This window comes from Panthera leo, chromosome E2 (assembly GCF_018350215.1).
Source record: "Panthera leo isolate Ple1 chromosome E2, P.leo_Ple1_pat1.1, whole genome shotgun sequence".
Classification (NCBI taxonomy): domain Eukaryota; kingdom Metazoa; phylum Chordata; class Mammalia; order Carnivora; family Felidae; genus Panthera; species Panthera leo.
Genome location: NC_056693.1, coordinates 41,947,966 through 41,966,514, shown reverse-complemented (window position 1 = coordinate 41,966,514; position 18,549 = coordinate 41,947,966). Strand labels below are relative to the sequence as shown.

General features: G+C 52.7%; 1 protein-coding gene across 3 annotated transcripts in view; it reads right to left on the bottom strand.

The window, feature by feature from the left end:
• Positions 1–974: 974 nt before the first annotated feature.
• The window catches only part of BEAN1 (brain expressed associated with NEDD4 1), a 36,955-nt gene continuing 19,380 nt past the window's right edge, over positions 975–18,549 (bottom strand). Inside the window, exons 3-6 of one of the 3 annotated variants that reach the window (XM_042918940.1) lie at positions 10,807–11,070; positions 4,235–4,382; positions 2,819–3,142; positions 975–1,780 (exon numbers count right to left, since the gene is read on the bottom strand). In XM_042918940.1, coding sequence (XP_042774874.1) covers positions 1,732–1,780; positions 2,819–3,142; positions 4,235–4,382; positions 10,807–11,070 — 785 coding nt within the window. In that variant the 3' untranslated portion in view covers positions 975–1,731. Of the gene's footprint in view, positions 1,781–2,705; positions 3,143–4,234; positions 4,383–10,806; positions 11,071–18,549 lie in introns of those variants that run through there. The other 2 variants (XM_042918941.1, XM_042918942.1) reach the window with 2 other exon arrangements.

The window sequence follows — 18,549 nt, the reverse complement described above, 5'->3', positions numbered from 1 at the left end:
AGGGCCCCAGAGCACAGAGGTGGCACCCGAGCCACTCACAGTGGTGTTTCAGACCAAGGAATAATTATTTTGCATACGGGGAGATGGGCTTAGGGCATCAGGCTGTTGTGCCCAGAGAGAGAAACTGACGAGCAGGAGGGACTCCTGAAAATGGAATGCTTGAATGGTTAAACCTCATGGAACATCGCAAAGGTGGCAGACCAGCTCAAAACCCAACCAAGTCCTGTCTCCAACTGCTAATGTCCGCGGTCAGTAGATTTGGAAGTGGGAGAAGGGAAGTGCTCCTCTCCAGGGGCCCGACATGTTTGCTTTGAGCACTGACAGCAGGCAGCCAGCAGGTGGCAGTGTGGGCTTGGACTGGATGCAGGACGGCTAGGACCTGGCCTTTCCTCAGGACCGACCCGCTTTCAGGGCGTTCAGGGGTCTAGGACTATGCTGGTGGAGGCCGCTTGAGTCTGAGTGGGAGGGCAGGATGACAGTGGAAGGGAACCAGCCTCTGTCAGCCAAGGGACCGACCACCAAAGCTGAGAGCACGGGAAAGAATCTTTTCAAGGAAAAGGAAACAACTCACTTCAGTCCAATTACAAATTCTCCCACCCCCTTTCTCGGAGTTGAAGAAGCCATCAGGGTGCTGAGAGTCAACCGCTGTGAAAGGAAGATGTGCAGTCCCTGGTGTTCCCGGAGTCAAGTCCAAAACTTATGGCCTGTCTTGGTGACGTTTACGCTGGACAAGTCTCTGAGAGAGGATGTCCGGTTTCAGTGAGGTTAAGAAAAAAAAAGGAACTTGTGTAAGGCACCGACTCGCCAAATATCCATGTCAATAGGAAAGTGATGCTTCCAGGGCTGCCCATCTTGGGGGAAATAAGATATTTCAGTTTGCTGCTGTTTGTTTTGTCAGATGGTGAGAGCCCACCCGCTGCCCTGCACCCCCCCCCCCCCCAGTCCATGCACTCTTTGAGAATGTTATTTCTTGCAACATTTTTATTGATACGATATATTTATTTTGAACACAGAAAAGATACATTGTTGCTTATGTAGCGCTTAATCCAGGAACAAGAAAAGCTGTTTAGCTCCACCCCTCAAACACTGATGAGTACTGAGGGATTTTAATCTTTTTTTCCCCCCCAGTACTCTCTAGGGTTGCAGAAGCAGGATGCATTTCTTAAAAGTCTCATCCCTGGAGTGCATTTAAAGGCTATACAGTACAACAGACAGATATTTTTTGCCTAGAAAACAGTACACCACAGAGGCGGACAGAACTGCTTGTAAACAAAGTCCCTTTCCTGGTGGGAGTCGGGCGTGCCAGGATGCCACAGAACCTCTGGACGGATTTCTTTCAGTTCTGCACCAGAAGAAATCCTATTTCTACAGAAAATAAAATTCACGATTGCCATCCTGGATACCCTCCTTCTCAAGAAAGGGATTACTGAAATATCTTAGCCCTTCAATAGAGGAATTGGAATGTGGGTAGGGGATGGATGGGGGTGGGGGGCAGGGTGGGCTCCAGGCTCCACTTCCTGCCGTCGGCAATGCTGGCGGGACATTCCGTGAAGATGTTCGGCTGCCCCTCTCTGGCAGGCTGGGTCTTCAGAAATCAGCTCTGTTACTTGCGTGGTCTCGGATGGGATTTGCTGGGATTTGTGGGCCACTCTATGAGCAGTCATGCCCATATATCTCCTTCTGTGGAGCCCCTGGCAGTGAGGCCCAGATGCGGCCTCTCGTGGTGGCATGCTAGTATTTAGGGGGCCCGCTTCCCCTTTCTTGTACGTCTGCACACACCCTGGAGGGCAGGACCAGAACACATCGGCTCATAATTCTCAACCAGGAGCGGCTACCCAGGAGGACAGCCCACACTTGGGTCATAATGGTCATCTGGGCACGCACACTTCGCAAGGGGCCACTTCTTTGCCTCAGAGCTGTGCCTAGGCCGCCTTCCTCTTCTTCGAAGACCCTCAGCCCTGGGCAGTGTTTGGACTGACATGGGGACAGCTCTGACCCACCACCACCATCGTCACACACCCACCAAGGACCCTGCTTATCACCTGCTGCTTGGGGTGGGGGCCTCCTAAATAACTCCGCCAGCACAACCAGGCTGCGGGCGCTGGGTTAGGGAGGGGGCAAGGTGGGTGGTGAGGACCTCCAGGTTGTGCCTGAGCCCCCAGACCCGTGTCCCTTGCCCCATAAGTGGCAGGGTGGTGATGTTGTGGCTGCCCTGGAATTGAGGGAGAGGTACAGTGTATAGCTGAACCTCACTGAAGCCTGTCTCACCAGCCAGGAGGGCACGCTGCTCCGCGGTGGAGGGGGCGAGCGGCTGACCTGGCATGGTCGAGCAGTTTCTGGAGGCAGAATCAGAATTTGGGCACAGCCTGCCAGGTGAGGGCAGAGGCAAACAGGCCAGGGAGAGGGACGAGCAAGCTCTTGTCCCTTCTCCACCTGTCTTCTCCCAGCATTGTCTGCAGAGGCATGGCCAACAGGCTGGGGAGGAGACGGGAGGTCAAGAAAGCTTCATTTTTAATGAAACCTTAGCAGATGGTTTTGTGTGGATGTGGGGGGGGGGGCTGTGTGTATGCACATGTCTGTACATGTGTGGTGCATATCTGGATGTGTGTGTGTGCACATGGGTGTGTCAGTGTGTATGTGTGTGTACGACTGTGTATATGTGTGTGCATGTGGGAGTGCTGTGTGTGCATATCAGTGTATGTGTGTGTGTGCATGCCCTTGTGTGTGTGTGTGTGTGTGTGTGTGTGTGTGTGTGTGTGCACGCCCTTTGTGGCTCAGCCCGAGGGACCGGGAGGACCTAGCTAGCTGGGTCACTCACAGAATCCTTTCTGGGCCAGAGACCAGGGCCCAGGTTGTGATGGGTGAGCCCTGGGGGCTCCTTGGCCCTGGTTCTGGTCCTGGCAGCGGCAGCAGACCTGATGGGGGGTTGACCCCACACACAGCCTCATAAGGGGGCAGGGTATCCATGGAGATGGTGCGGAGGCCACCCTGGCCCAGGATCCTCTGTGCCTGCTGGTGACGGCCACCGCCCACATCGATGATGCCATCCAGCACGGGGTAGGAGTCGGTCAGCGAGTAGGGTGGTGGTGCATCCGTGGGGATGTACAGCTGGGTGGCACCTGGCCCCATACACTCCTCATAACTACAAGAGAAGAGGTTCCCTCAGGGCCCTGCGGAACCTGGCCTTAGGGGCAGGTGCAGATGTCTTTCCCCAAGGGCCGGGAGCCCATCAGTAGGGACAGCTGCCCTGGTGTGGACCAAGCCAGGCCTCTGCCATGCCGGCTCTAATGAAACCCTCAACTCCCCCAGGAAAGGCACCCCAGAACCACTGAGGCCGGATTCTGGTCCTGAACTTGTGTGGATATGGGGGGACCTGTCACCGAACCCTGGGTCTCAGACTGCTCAGAACAACCGTGGCCCCTGCTGATGGAGCATCTTCCGGTGTGAGCAGTGCTGGTGGGAGCAACCTCGGGCTGCCTGACCCTCCTGGGTCTCAAGTCACCCCAAAGTGGCCCTTCCGGACCCGTAGCTGCAGGGCTACAAAAGCACCCACTGCCCCCCAGGGGGTAAAGGGTGATGGGGTTATATGGCTGCTTCTGGGGCCTGAGGGGTCTCCTGGTAGGGAGGTGATGGAGGTCAGTTTTTTCAATACTTTTTCAATACTAACTTTTCTTTTTCTTTTTTCAATACTACTTTTTCAATACTACTTCTTCAAATTTACTTTCAAATACTTCAAATTTACTTTTCAAATAAAATTTCTTTTTTCAATACTACTTTTTTCAATACTACTTCTTTTTTCAAATACTAACTTGTGGGTGATCTGCCGAAGGGGGGCAGGGAGAATCCAAAGCCCCCCCCCCCAGAGAAGAATCCCCCAATGGCACAGTCCCACCTCATGGCCACGGGTGCAGTTTGGACATAATGACCCCTGACCCAGTAGGTGTGATTTGGGCTTTGAGTGCATAGTAAGGAGCTGGGACCTGGACCCTCTACTCTCGACCCCAGTCTGAAGGAGCTGAACTTTTCTCTTCCTTCTCTAGTGTCTTGTGGTGACATCTGTTGAGTCTATCTGCCCCACTGGGACCTGCTTGGTCAGGAGATGGCCACACCCACTAGAAGATATTTTCTGCATTTACACGATTTAGGGGAAGTGTTGCTATTTCCCCTGGTGGCTGGGGATTCACACCCAGTGGCCCTCCCTCTCATGGCCTCCTCCTTCAAGTGGCCTGCTTACCCTGGGGGAGAATCTGGGTACAGGTCTCGAAGCACTGTGACATCCACGTCCCCATCAGAGCTGAGATCTAAGGGCGGGGACCAGTCTTCGACAGGGCTGCAGCTGTAGCGAATCCTGTGGCTCGAGCGGCTGTAGGTCCCATCAGACACTGCAGAGGACAGACAGTCAGCCTGGGCTTCAGGCCGGGGCCAGGGAGGTCCTTACATGTCTACCTGAGGCCACTGAGACTCTGTTTTCTCCAGCTCACCGCCTGGTCCCTCGCCAAGCACAGCTGCCTACCATCCTCTCAGAGATAGCCCCAGAATGTGAGCACTGATGCTGCACTGGGCATGGGGTCTCAGAGAGAAAGTGGGGCTCCCAGGGCGGTAAGCAGCCTGGCCTGGGGACAGCTCCGTACTGAGCAGTGTGTTATGAGATTTGATAGATGCAGTACCAGTCCTGTGTCAGAGATGGGCCGACCCAGCCTGGAGGTCGGGGAGGGCTTCCTGGAGGAGGGGCTCCTAAAGCTGAGTCTTATCTAGGAATTAGCCAAGAGAAGGGGGACAGGCAAGGCAGAGGGAACAGACCAGCTTGAGCCAAGGAAGGAGATTAGAAAGAAGAGTGTGGTGTGAAACGGAAGCTTTGAACTATGGAGAAAGGCTGGGCATGAAACTGGAGAGTTAGGGAGTGAGGGCTACAGAGGTCTCTGGGGTCAGGCCTCCCTACTCCCTGCACACATCATTCACTGCAATTATCCAAGAGAAAAGGTGCTTCTATGATTTCTAATGACTCCATATACTGCATTCTCTTCTGTGCATGCGTGCGTGTGTGTGTACACATCACATATCAGCACATCAAAGGCTCTGAGAAGTCCTGCAGCTGAGAAACACATTTGACTGCGCTTATGCAACATCTGACGACAGAATCTTCTTTTCTTAGATCTAGTAACACTGCTTAGGAAGTGCTGATAGAGCACAATCTTCTCATTCTACCAGTGTGGTTCAGAGAGGCTCAGTGACTTGCCAGAGGCCACACAGCAAATTATTGGTAGGGCCAGAGGGCAGCTGGATATCCTGTCTCCTCACTCTCAGCTCTCCATCGCCCCATTTCTGACAGTTCTAGTAGGGGCTATGGGACAGTGGGAGCTGCAAAGATGACTGAGGCATGAAGTCTCCCTGCCCACAGTGGGCTCTCAGATGGCTCCTCCCCTCAGAGAGCAGGACTCAACACCAGGGGTGGGGCTTATCTGTCTGGGGTGGGGCTCATGACCTTTCTTTTAGATCAGCAGCACTGTCCGTCCCCATTCTACAGGCAGACTAAAAAGCTGAGGCTCAGGGTCATGGAGCTGGAATTCCCGCGCAGTCTGTATAACCATAAAGACTGCTCTTTCTTCCCTAATTTCTTTTTCCCACTCATGATACCATGGTGAGTAGAAAAATCTGGACGTGAAACTCTATCTGCAGATGTAATCCCAAGGTTATCTACTGACATCGAGAAAGCTCTCAGAAGAGAATATTCCAAACACATTAACAGTGGCTCTGTCTTGACGACAGGATTGTGACCCTTATTTTCTTCTTTAGATTTTATGTATTTTAAAATTTTCCATGGTGAACACATATTACTTTTGTACTAGGGAAAAGGTACCCAATAACGCATGCTATAAAAAGGAGCTGAAATGAGATTTGTTTCCCTTTAGGGCAGCAGCTGAAGGGTGAGAATTTCTGGAAGAACTTGAGGAAGAAACTCGGGAAAGAAGGAAGCATGAAACAAGGCGAAGACTGAAGTGGAGCCTAGGCCTTGGGGCTCCGGTGCCGGGGAGGGCCCCCTCCACCATGCAGGGGGTTGTGGCTGTCCAAACCCCGGAAGGCAGAGGCCGGTCCCTGGAACCAAGTGGGAGTGGCCCTGGTAGGTAGGCCTAAGAGCTGATGAGGCCAAGCCACACTGCCGTTCGTTCGCCTCTCTCCTTGGCTGCTTTTCTTGGGCATCCTGGGGGCTCAGCAACTTAGGGAGACTGGGACTGCTCTGAGGCGCTCACCTAGCTCAGACCCCAACTCCGAAATGACCCAGCTCACTCCCAACAGAGCTCCTGAGGAACAGTTGGAAAGACTCCCCTGACCCCTCATTTGAACTCCCCAAATTACTTTCTTAGTAATTTCTCCTTCCCCATCTTCCATGTCAGCACAGATCCAGATGGTCCAGGCCTCCAGAAGACCCCCTAACCCCCTCATGGAAAGTGACACCCCTTATCCCTTTCTTTACCAAAAGTAAGAAACACCTTGGTTCATGATTTAGCCCAAACCCCAGTGCACATCCCTTGACAAGCCTGGGAGTGGGGAGCAGGAATTTACATCCATGGGCACCTCCTGTGTGCTATCCTCATGACCACACTCACCCTCCTGTGTGCTATCCTCATGACCACACTCACCCTCACAACCGTGGGGGCACGGTGGCCATCTCCTGCTCTCAGGTGTAGAAACTGAGAGGTGGGGCCACTTTCTCCAAACCCCAGCAAGTAAGAGGAGAGCAGATCTGTCTCCTAAAACGCAAGATCTTTCCATCTTATGGAAATAGGGTTTCTTTCTTTCTTTCTTTCTTTCATTCATTCATTCATTCATTCATTCTCAGTCATTTATTGGCTCTTCTTTCTGTGCCTGGCCAGACTGCAGGAGGGTCCTGTGGATAGGCGGAGGAGGGCCAGCTTGGTTCTGAGGGCAGTGGGGAGCCACTGAGGGGTGTCGAGCGGAGGCTGGAAGTGTCCACAGTTCAGGATCCCTGTGTACCCACCCATCATATAGATGACTCACCTGTGGTGCACAGTGAGTGGTTGAACAACTTCCCCGAGGTTTTACAGTGGGATATGGAAGTTGAAGGCCATTTTGGAATCTAGGGTCTGAGGGGCCCATAAGCCCTCAAGGAGAAATACCTGGGGGGGGCCTGGCCGAGGCTGATGGGTGGTGCTAGAAGCTGGCAGGTGGCTGAGATGGAGCGGGGAGGGCCCTCTCCAGAGGGCCCAGGGCCAAGGGTTGGGCTCTGAGGGACCTTGATATTCCTTTCCTCAGAGAATGGGAATCTACAAAAAAGTCTGAGAAGAAGCAGGCAGCGTGGCAGGAGTGAGACCAGGAGAGCCTCGATCACTAGCACCAGGGGGAGGGGGTGTCTGTAGGACAGAGGGGCCCCCAGTGCCAACAGGTGGGTGCTTGTGGGTGCTCTGCTATTTTGTTCTCCCCACAGCTGCGCACCACAGCAGGCTTCCTTCTCCTCCTTGGCATCTTTCCAAGGCTCCTGGCTGCCTCTGTGTTCCCTCCAGAAGGCCGGAGGAAGCTGTGGGGGGCATCAGTGCCTCTGGGCTCCCCACTGGGGCCCCAGGGAGGTGCCAAGGCAAGAGCTGAGAAGAGAAGTGGGGCAGGGAGGCGGGAGCCCCCAAAATGGGTACCCATCGTGACAGGGACGCACGGCTGCTGTCTGTCAGCACACGGCAGCAGAGGCCTGTCCCCAGACTTGGCCTGGCTCTGACCTGCCGTCAACCCACCTACTCCAGAGATCAGGGCCAGGGCCTTGCTTGTGTGGCACTGGCCCTGTGACCCCCAGGGCCATTTGCCTCCTCGAGGCCAAGGCTGACCTCTCAAACTTCAGCTTGGGATCTACCGTGGGCCCCTCTCCTATGCTCTAAGTACCAGGCCCAGGCCTGGTGCTCTCAGGCTGTTCAACAAGCTGCTTTGGTTGCCCAGTCTTTAAAATGGGCTAACACAGCTCTTGCTGTGAGGAGGAAATGAGGTCGTTCCTACCCTTGCCCGTGGAGCATGTTCTCTGGGTCAGATCCTGTGTGGGGCTATGGGCCCGGCTGGGTGAGAGCTACTCACAGGCCCTGCTCTCCCTGATGTAACACAGCCCTGCTTTCCCTGTCATCCCATGACAGGAGCATTGGGAGAAGTGTGGGTAAGTCAAGGAAGTGCAGGGAAGGGTGATTCAACCCTGCCTGGAAGGGATGAGGGGGCCAGAGCAGCTCCCAAAGGGAAATGACATTTGAATTGTGTCTGGAAGGACAAGCAGGCTTTTGTCAGTGGGGGAAGTACAGGGAATGGCATTCTCGGCCTAGGAAGGGCATGTGCAAAGGAGTGGAGTTGGGAAGGAGCACAAAAGAAGTGCTTGGGGACAAGCTGGAGGAAGGGACGGCAAGAGTGGGGCCATGGGAGGCCGGCAGGGTGGCCATCCTGGGCCTGACCAGCAGCATAGTGGGAGGCTGAGAGTGGGACCTGGGCTCCTTGCCGGGGGTGGGCATTCTCTGGGCAGGAGTCCTGCCCTCCCTGAGGGTCAGGCTGGTCTGGGCAATGCTCCTGGCTTGGCTTCTTGGGGAGTCCTTGGCTTCTGGGGACTCTAGAGGACACTGGGCTGGCTGAGCTTTCGACATCTGCTTTATTAATGCTGACTTTTCTGTTTAGTCTCCATTGTTGGGCAGTGAGGGTGAACCACTGATCCCTGCCACGGTGATGTCTCTCTGTGTCTTGTCCAGAGGCCCAGTTTCCTGCTCTTTTACTTCTCCTGATGGCATTGCCACAGGAGCAACGTCCAGGCCTGAAGGGCTCCTAGGTCTTGAGTGTGTCTGCCAGACAGTGCCCTGAGCTCATGCAGGGCCCCTGCTGGCATCGCCCCCACACCAGCAACCTCCCTCAGGGGCGTGAGCACCGGCCCCTCCAAGGCAGTGCTGTGCAGTGATTATCCTGCAGGAATCCAGATCAGGCCATCTGGGCTCAAATCTGGGGTCCCCCTGGCTGTGTGACCCTAGGTAGGTTACTTAGCCACCCTGCTTTGGTCTGAATGTTTCTTTCCACCCCCTCACCCATTCGTATATTGAAATCTGAACCTCCAAGGTGCTATTAATTGGGGTTGGGGCCTTTGGGAGGTGATTACGTCATGAGGGTGGACCCCTTATAGTTGGGATCGGTGTCCTGAGACCACAGAGAGCTAGCTTGTCCCTTCTACCATGTGAGGACACAGGGAGAAGGCTCCCCTATGAGCCAGAGGCAGGCCCTCACAAGATACCAAATCTGCAGGTGCTTTGATCTTGGGAGTCCCCAGCCTCCCGAGCTGAGGAATAAATTTCTCTTGTTTACAAGCCTTCCGGTTTACGGTATTTTTGTTACAATAGCCTGAATACCCCAACCTCAACTTCCTTATCTGTGAGTTGGGAAGGCAATAAACAGCAGCTGCCTCCAGGACTGCTGCGAGGATTAAATGAGATTCTGCGTGAGAAGGGCCAGACCTGCAGTGAGCGCCCACCTCCCTGTTCCTACCTGCTTTAGCACACCAACTGTGGGTATCCTTAATCGCTAAAAGGTGTCACCTTCCTCAATCAGTTAACTGTGTGGCAAGGGACAGGAAGTGGCCCAAAGCTTCCGGCTAATCAGGGCGTGTTGGGAGGGGGCTGTGGATTTCAGGCCTCCTAAGGTCCAGGCTGATGAGATCCCATCTAACCTGTTTTTAAATTTTTCCTTTCTTTCTTTCTCTCAAGCTCTGTCTGCCCTGTAGGAGGGAAGGCTCTTGGGCCCTGCCGCGGCTCTGGAGCCTCCAGATTGCCTACTGTATAGTGTGATGGTGGCCTCTGGGGATATACCACCCCCAAAGTCCGGCAGAGGTCCCATCAGGCCTCAGGGCAGGCTTTTTCCTGCCATTGACAATGGTCTGAGAATTGAATGGATTGAGTTCCTTCCTGCGGCTTTTAGATAACTGGCCCCTTCCAAGTGTAAGGCAGAGTCAGGTGGCTGTAATCTGTAAAAAGTTCAGGCCTTCTGGCCAGATGGACACTTCTGGAACGGGTCGGCCAAAGAATTGCAACCAAATCTGTGTAAGGGTAATTCCCCTAATGGGGAAACTCTCAGACCAGTTCTGTTTGCATTTTGGCAGTTCTCTGGGGATAGATTCATTCACTCGTAATTCATGCCATCATTCATCCATCCACTTATTCATGTACCCATTCAACCCCCCCACTATCCATCCCTCTACCTTCCTATCTACCCATCTTCCGTCCATCCACACCTATCGCCTCTATCCATGCACTCGCACATCCCACCCAGTCCACACCTCTGTCCACCCCCCATCCAACCATCCATCCATCTCTTCATTCATCCACCTTTCACCCTCCCATTTAGCCATCCATCCCCCATCCCACCCACGCATCCGTCTTTCCATCCAGCTTCTGGTCCATCCACTCACTCATCCCACCCAGTGCCCCCACCTATCCATGTCCTTACCCCCTACTGATCTTTCCTGTCATCCTGCTCCCCCATCCCTCTCTCCATCTGTCTCTCCATCCAGACACCAGCTGGACCAGCTGTCAGTAAAGCCTGGACCAACAGTGGCCAAGGCTGGGGAGTAGCGCCACATCCTCTCTTTGACCTTCAGCCTCACCCTTGGCAGACTACTGGACTTCTCAGGCCCCCAAGAGCATTCTGGTGAGTGCCTCTGGTCTCTTCCTGACCACCTCCTGGATGCCCTGCCAACCACCCTGCCCGCCCCCACCATGACAGGGCTGCCCCCTCCCCCACGGGTTGTCACAGCTGGATGGGAGGCTGGGCCCGGGGTGGACGGCAGCTCACCGTAGCCTTGCTCATACTCTCGATGGCGGCGGCGGCGGTGGTGATGGTGGTGGTGATGGTGGCGGCGGTGGCGGTGGCGGTGACGCTGGAGCCGGGCCTGCCGGTCCCTGCGGATGCTGCCAACGATGATGGTGATGCAGGAGAGGATGATGACCACACCTATGACTGCACTTGCCACCAGCACAGGAGACACGAGCAGGTGGCTGTGCTCCGAACTTTCTGAGAACGTGGGGTAGAAATAGCTGGTACGGTTGTAGCGAGCTACTGGGAACAAAGAGAGAGGACACTGAACTAAGGCACAGAACTGGCCACAATTTCTCCTCCATACATGCTGCCCTGGGAGTTATTTGTCCCTAAATAAATGGAGGACCGTCTGGGATCCGCCCCATGGACTGTGTCCTAGCTGTTCTCGTGCCAGGGAGGAAGGGAGCAGCGCTGTGTCCTGCGGCCTGCGGGAGCCTCTGCCAATGGCGGCTGACCTCCCCTCCTCTCCTCTCCAGCCTCTGTCCTGAGAGCGCAGCTAATTCACAGATAGCAAAAGAGAAGCTCAGAGAGGGCAATGAACTTGCCCAAGCCACACAGCAAACGAGTGGCAGAGCTGAGGCTGGAACCCAAGACTCAGTACTAGACAGGGACTCCACTCCACCAAGACATGAGGTTGGAAGGTCAGCATGACCTTACCAAGGTCTTGGCAAGGGGTGGGGAATGCACAGAAGGTCAAAGTATAAGGACCAACTCTGTTGGACTCTAACGCTGGCCTCCTGCTCCGGGGTGAAACCTTACCTGGGGCACTCTAGGGAGATCAAGTGGTAACTGACCCAGACGTGTCAGGGGGTCAGATCAGATCAGATCAGATCAGAGGAGGCCTCCCAGAGTGACTATACTAATATTAGAAAAAAATAGACTTTAATCTAAAACAAAAAATGCCATTAGAGATGAGAGGGACATTTTATGACAAAGGGTCAACCCATCAGAAAGCTATAGCAATTATAAACATATATGCACCTAAGAACACAGTCCTAAGATACATGGAACAAAGGCTGAAGGGAGAAACCCACGATGCAACAGTAACAGTTGGAGACTTCAGTACCCCACTTTCAACAAGGTACAGAATTTGGTTTTGTGTCTGCTCTTGACTGGTTGTGACGGCTTAAGGTTTTGATGAAGTTCCAGCTTCTTATTTTTATTCCCTTGGCTGTCAGCTAGCTACCCTAAGCTAAAGTTTTCCATTTTTCTTCAAGACCCAGAGATGAAAGGTGGGAAAATGAGGCTCCCCGCCTTGTCCGTGTCTCAGGCAAAAGAGATCTGTTTCAGTCGTCCAGTATGACCTCAGTTTAGGAGGAATCAGTCTTTGGCTGTGGACATGGAACAAGCCCACCACTCTTCCCTCAAGCTGGGCCAGTGGCAGAAGCTACTGACAGTGGTTCTTTTTCCTGTTTGGTCCAGGAGGCAGTCTCAGCATCTTTTCCAACACAGCACTCCACAGAGTGATTATACCTGGGCATGAAATGGAGCTTTTGGCCCCACTCATCTAGTGTGACCTCAGTGCCCCAGGCTACCACTCCTGAGCTGGGGGCTAGGGCTTTGGCTTGGACTAGAGCTAAGCCAGTGGCCACCTGCTACCATATTCTCTCCATTAAAGTACAGGCCAGCCAGCTGTCCAACCAGTGTCACCCTCTTCCTCCTCACCATGTGGCCTCTCACATCCGAAGCCAAGAGCAGGACTTAGGAGTGTCCACAGTATCAGCTCTCCTTGGAGAAGGTAGAAGTGTATGGGGTCCACACACTGTCCTGTTCAGTGTGTCCTGTTCAGTGTGTGTATGACTTGGGACACACTGGTCACCCATGACTCAAGGCAGACATGGCACCAGAGAGCTGGCCCATCAAGGCTGCAGGTGCCCAGCATGAACCCCTAGTGTTAGATGTGTGCACACATGCCTGTCCTCCTCAGCATGCAGCAAGGTGCTGGCCCCTCAGGGTCACCTTGAGGATGCTCCTCCCTCCACGGCCTTGGCATCAGATGAGAGCCTCGACATCCCCCCGCCCCCCCCAGCAGTGCCTGTCTCATTACCAGTTGGGCACAGAGATGGCATCACCCGTGCCTGCAGATGGAGCCAGTTGGCACAGGTGCCTGCCTGCATGGCCAGTTGAGAAATTAATCTTCCAGTTACCGTGACCAGCAGAGGTAGGTGCTGCTTTAAATTATGAGGGAAAGTCTCCCAATTTCTAAACACAGTGTCCATTTTATCAACAAGATATATGTGACCTCTCTGACAGCCCTTGTGCCCCACCCCTCTGCCTCTCTGCCCACCGCACACCAGCTGCACAAGGACAGAGGATAAAGCAAGCTTTGCCTCTATCTTGAACTTTCTTCCCAAGCTCCTTCTACAAGTGCCCATGATCAAAAGGAAATTGTACCTCAAAATACCATCTCTTCCCTGAGAGGCTGCCTCCCCCCACCCTGCTCGACATACCACCAGGAGTAGGTACTGTCTCTGGGACATTTACTGTGTGTCCCCCACCATGCTCGGTAGGTCTCACACACTACATTACCTCAATTCTCATGATGGACTGTGATGGGATCCTCAATTTAATAGGTGCGGAAACTGAGCCCCAGGCAAGTTAAGTAACTTGCCCAAAGTCACATAGCCCACAGAGGGACCTGGGGCAGTGGGCAGCCTAAGCCCCATGCTCTTAGCCAAGGTGCTATTCTGTGATTATCAGGCACTAGGCTCTGAGAGCTCTTTTCTTTTCTTTTCTTTTCTTCTTCTTCTTCTTCTTCTTCTTCTTCTTTTTTTTTTTTTTTTATCTTGATAAATGAAAATGTTCCTATCCCTAAAATGATGCTTTGCTGCTTCTGAATCACTTTATTATAGTCAAAGCAGGCTATGACCTATGGCTTATCCAGGGTGAAGGCTATCAACAGCTGAACATTGCTGATAAGACACCGGGATTCCAGAGAAGGGAGCCAGTGCGTGTTGGGAAGAGACAGATCACAGCAAGCAGGTATTCAGGAAGAGGAGCAAACAATCGAGGGCTGGGGGAGGGGCCCCCTATTCTGTATATCTTCTATCTTCTGCATCTGTTCCAGAGGTGTGCTTGGGACTGTGATGAGGGGCCCTGGGGCAATTTCCCCACCAAGGAACAATGTGAATGATATGGTAGCTCTCACTGAGGATCTATCAGGACCGGTCAGGCTCTACACCCTTTATAAGCACCATTATCTCATTTACCATCACAGCAACCTGAGAGGTAGGTGTTGTCTTTCCCCCAGTTTATAGATGGGGAAGCTGAGGCACAGATCTAGTCAAAGTGGAGCCAGAACTTAGATCCAGCCTGTTCTATGCAATTCCCAAGCCTCCACTCATACTCGCTCTGGTTCCTGGTGGGCTGAGGGCCCCTGGAGGGCAGGACGTGCGTCCTATCTGTCTTGTCACCAGGTTTCTCCAGTGCTTTGGGCGAGGCCAGCACAGAAAGGGAGCCCAGGAGCCATTTGAATGGCATGGAGGGAAGTCAGAGTCGGCTTGCTCTGTGTGCTTGAGTGTGTGGGGGTGGACCACGTGAGCTGCTCTCAGTCATTCTCACTCACCCACTGGCCCTTCCTTCTTCCCATCACTCACCCAATTGTCCAGCCCAGACACGGGATCTACAGCTGTTTACAAGCACTGGAAGATTGTTGGAATGGAGGAGGTGCTATCATATAGGGGAGTAAATCAGGGCTTACCTGAGGAGTCAGGGTCTGGGGTGGGCTCCAGATCAATGGTCAGTCTGGCAAATTCCACCATAGAAGAACTGTGGGGCCCCCAAGGAGGGCTCGGTGCATTTGAGGAATCATGAGAGAGGTGGAGGCTGAGGTTAGAGGGGCTGACATTGGCCAGACCATGAGGGATCTTGAATGTCGAATCAAGAGTTATCCTTTATCCCAAGGGCAAAGAAGAGACATGGATGAAGGAGCGTGTTCAGAGTGTTTTAGGAGAGCCCTCTGGCTGCAGAAGGGGGGCAGGGTGGGAAGTGGGAGACCAGTGAGGAGGCTGCAGTCAGGGTCCACGTGAGCACAGAGCTGGGGTGGAGGAGGCTGAGGCCCGCAGCCCCATACTGTGCAGAGCTGAGCATGGAGCAGGGCTCAGTTGATCTCACTTGATGGGCATAAGGCCACTGCAGAGAGTTCCTTTGCCTCTCCGAGTTGATGTGCCCAGAGCAGGCCTCAGAGACAGGCCTGATGCTTCCCCCTCTCTGCAGATGGGGTCCCAAAGCCCTCTCTGGGGCTGGGGTGGTGCCTGGGTCCAATGGCCACTGCTGTGCCAGGCAGAAGCCTCTGCCTCCAGACTTCTGGTCCAGGGCTGGGACTGGGAACCACAACTGAGTCAGAAGGTTCTACATGACCCAGGCCTGGATGTGGAGCTGAGTCTAGGGCTTGCTTCTCTTCTGTGCAGATGCCTTTGTTCCCCTCATTTATAGAGGAGGACACTGGGTCTTGGTGAGCTGAAGATTTGCCCTAGTTTTATGGAAGATCTGGGATTTGAACCCAGGCGTGTCTAATAATTCATCAAACAGTGGCACAGAGCAGGGGAAGAGAGCAGGACGTGGTAGGGGTGGAGGTGGAAGAACTGGATTCTGTTCCTGGTTCTATCACTCGCTTGCTGTGTGACCTTTGGCATGCCTCTGCCCTCTCTGGACTTGCTTGCCAGCTGTCCAAAGAGACACTTATTCTCAAACGGTCCTCCCTCCAGGGCGGGTGAATGGGTCTGAGAGGGGTGGGGAGGGTGGTGGCAGCCAGGTGAGCACAGAGGGTATGAGGAGGGGCAGGAAGATCCAGTCCTGTGTCAGGGGAATGGGGTCAGGGCTGGCTTCAGTCTGGGGAACATGCAGGGTAAGGAAAATGAGGCTGATGATCATTATCAAGTCCTTGCTGAGTGTAGTGTACAGGCAGCTCTACAGTCCCTCTGTCTGGGGACTGTACAGGGAGGCGGTCTTTGCAGACTGAAGCCACCTGAGGAGCAGTGACAAAGAAAGGGCACTGAGACACTGGAGGTGCTAAGCTAAACATCTTTAGACGTAGAGTCCTGCCCGCCCCCTCTGAGAGGCTGGCTAGAAGAGAAAGGGGGGCCACAGACTCAAATCTGACTGATGACTCCTGTCACAGAAAAGTCTGAAGACATTTGTCACAGGTCTACTTCCCTGGCAAGTCTGGCCTTGGCAGTGTACTTCTTCCTATACTGCTAACATCACCAGGGTGAGGCTGTGCGGTCACTGCACAGAATATGGAGAAGAGGATTCAGGCACTATCTTCTCTCTGCTCGCCTTTGGCTGGTCCCAGCCTCCCAGCAGGGATGTGGAGAGGGTCTGGGGCAGGAGACACGGCAAGGGAGGCCCACTTGCTTAGGCATTTCTGGGTCTCCTTCTCTGCTTTTTAGGGTGGCCTCTCAGCCCACTTCCTGATCCCTATCCTCTGGTTGCCAGGCAACTGTGATGGAGAGATGTCAGAGTGCCGGGGGTTGGTCAGGGACATCCACGCAGGGGTGCTGGGTCTTGGGGGACAAACCAGCAGGACAACATCAGAGGAGGGAGGAAGGTGCACAGAGGGGTGAGGTGCCAACAGAGCTCAGGAAAAGAGGAGGTGCTCCTGGGGCGAGCCTGTAGGATGTCATCTTGATGGCAGCTGAATGTTGGGATTATGGGGGTGAGGAAAAGGCTACTTGGTGTACAGGATTCTTCTTATAATGAGGATACATCTCTATAAGAAGTCAGCTAATGTCATGTCAGGGTCCTGAAACCTTTTATTTGGCCATTTGTGGCATTACAAGTGGGGCAGATTATAGTAGATAGAAAGATTGGAATATAAAGTCATCTACCATCAATCCTCTATAAATTCACTCAGCCAACCAATCATCCATCCTCCTATGTATTTACCTACCTAGGCATCTACTCACCATTCACTTGATCATCCATCCATCCATCCATCCATCCACTCATCCACTCACCAATACTAAGTGCGTAGTCCATGCCTGGACATGTTCTAAACAGTGGAGACATGATATGAGTCAGATGAAAATGAACCTCTCAAACTGTGGGAGGCAAGAGGTCCCACACAGGTGCCCCAGTGCTGAGGGGGAAAGGCTGGTACAGGATGAAGCTCACTGCTCTCCCTTCACACAGAAGAGCCCTGCTTCCATCTGATTTCCATATCAGGGGTAATAGGAGAGTGCTCCACTGCCTAGAAGATTTTCAACCACTGCATTAAAAAATAACTGGGAAATATAAGTGACTACCCACAGGCCTTTCATGGTTCCATAAATATAAGATGAAAGTGATTTATTCCACTATTAAGAGACCATGTAAGATATTATTAAGATGCCACTTAAATAAACTCACCAAAATTAACTCACATGTACTTCTACATATCTAAATTCTGCAAGTTTACTGTCTTGTCATCATTCACTAAGGTTTTATCTCTGGTTTGATGGATTATTTAATGGCTGGCAAACTCACTGTAACAGCATCACAAACCACTTTTCCCTATTTCTGCAGAAGAAATGGTGAACTGGCCTATGTTCCAGAACCAAAGCCATGACAGAATTAGGCTTTCCACTTGAACCCACACCAAACTCTCATTTTCTTGCTAGAATCATCACTGGCCCTGATCTCCTCATTTTCCTTCCTCTTTTGTCCACACCTAGAGTTGGCTCTTAGGCTATTTTCCACAAAGAACACAGGGTTATATAACACCAGGTGAGTCACTGTCATGCTCGATGAGTAGGAAATCGTGGAACTGTGTTGAGAAGCAGATGCTGGGGGGCTGGCTTGGCCCACTCATCAGCTTGCATTACAAGACTCAAAATCATAGCTTGGAAAAACGACCATTTACTACAACATGGACTTTCCAGGAAGTTCAATGAATAATTGATAGATAAAATGTTAAATTTATGAATGCTGCAAATTATCCCCGGCTTTCCCACCATAGCTGGGCCAGGCTAGGGCTGTGTACTTGGGCCACAGTATCATCTTCCTCAAGTTTTGCTTTGGCCTTTTGGTTTTGTGGGTTCTGATCCTGGAAGACGTTACAGGTGATGGGACTTTGTCCCCTGCTCCACAGAGGTTCCCTCACCTCCCAGAATTTACAAGGGCACCTGGGAAACCAGCATGAGGGCAGCAGCATGTGGAAAATAATATCCCAGGGGCACCTGGGTGGCTCAATCAGTTAAGCATCTGACTCTTGATTTTGGCTCAGGTCATAATCTCGTGGTTTGTGAGATCAAGCCCCACGTCAGGCTCTGCACTCACAGTGCTGAGCCTGCTTGGGATTCTCTCTCTCTCGCTCTCTCTCTCCCTCTCTCTCTCTCTCTCTCTCTCTCTCAAAACAAAAAAAATCTTTAAATGAAAAAAAAATAGTATCCCATATGTAGAGAGGGCTTATTCTAGGAATGCAAGAATGGTTTAAGACCAGGAAATCTATTAATATGTCACTTCAGTAAGTAGGATGAGAAAAACTAACAGACTAGGCAAAGCCAGAGACCTCTTGGCCATGATAAATCCAGTGATCTTAATTGCATGTCAACATCACATTGAACCACAGAGCTTTGGAAGAGTTTCTCAGCAGGTGGTTCATGGAACATGAATTCCTAAGAACATTATGGGATGTTTGCCCCCCAAGATGGCTTTGCAGCCCTGAGCCGTCTTAGGAGCCAAACCAGCCCCAGTATCAGGCCCTTTATTCACCAGTATTCTGTATCCTGATGTGAGTGG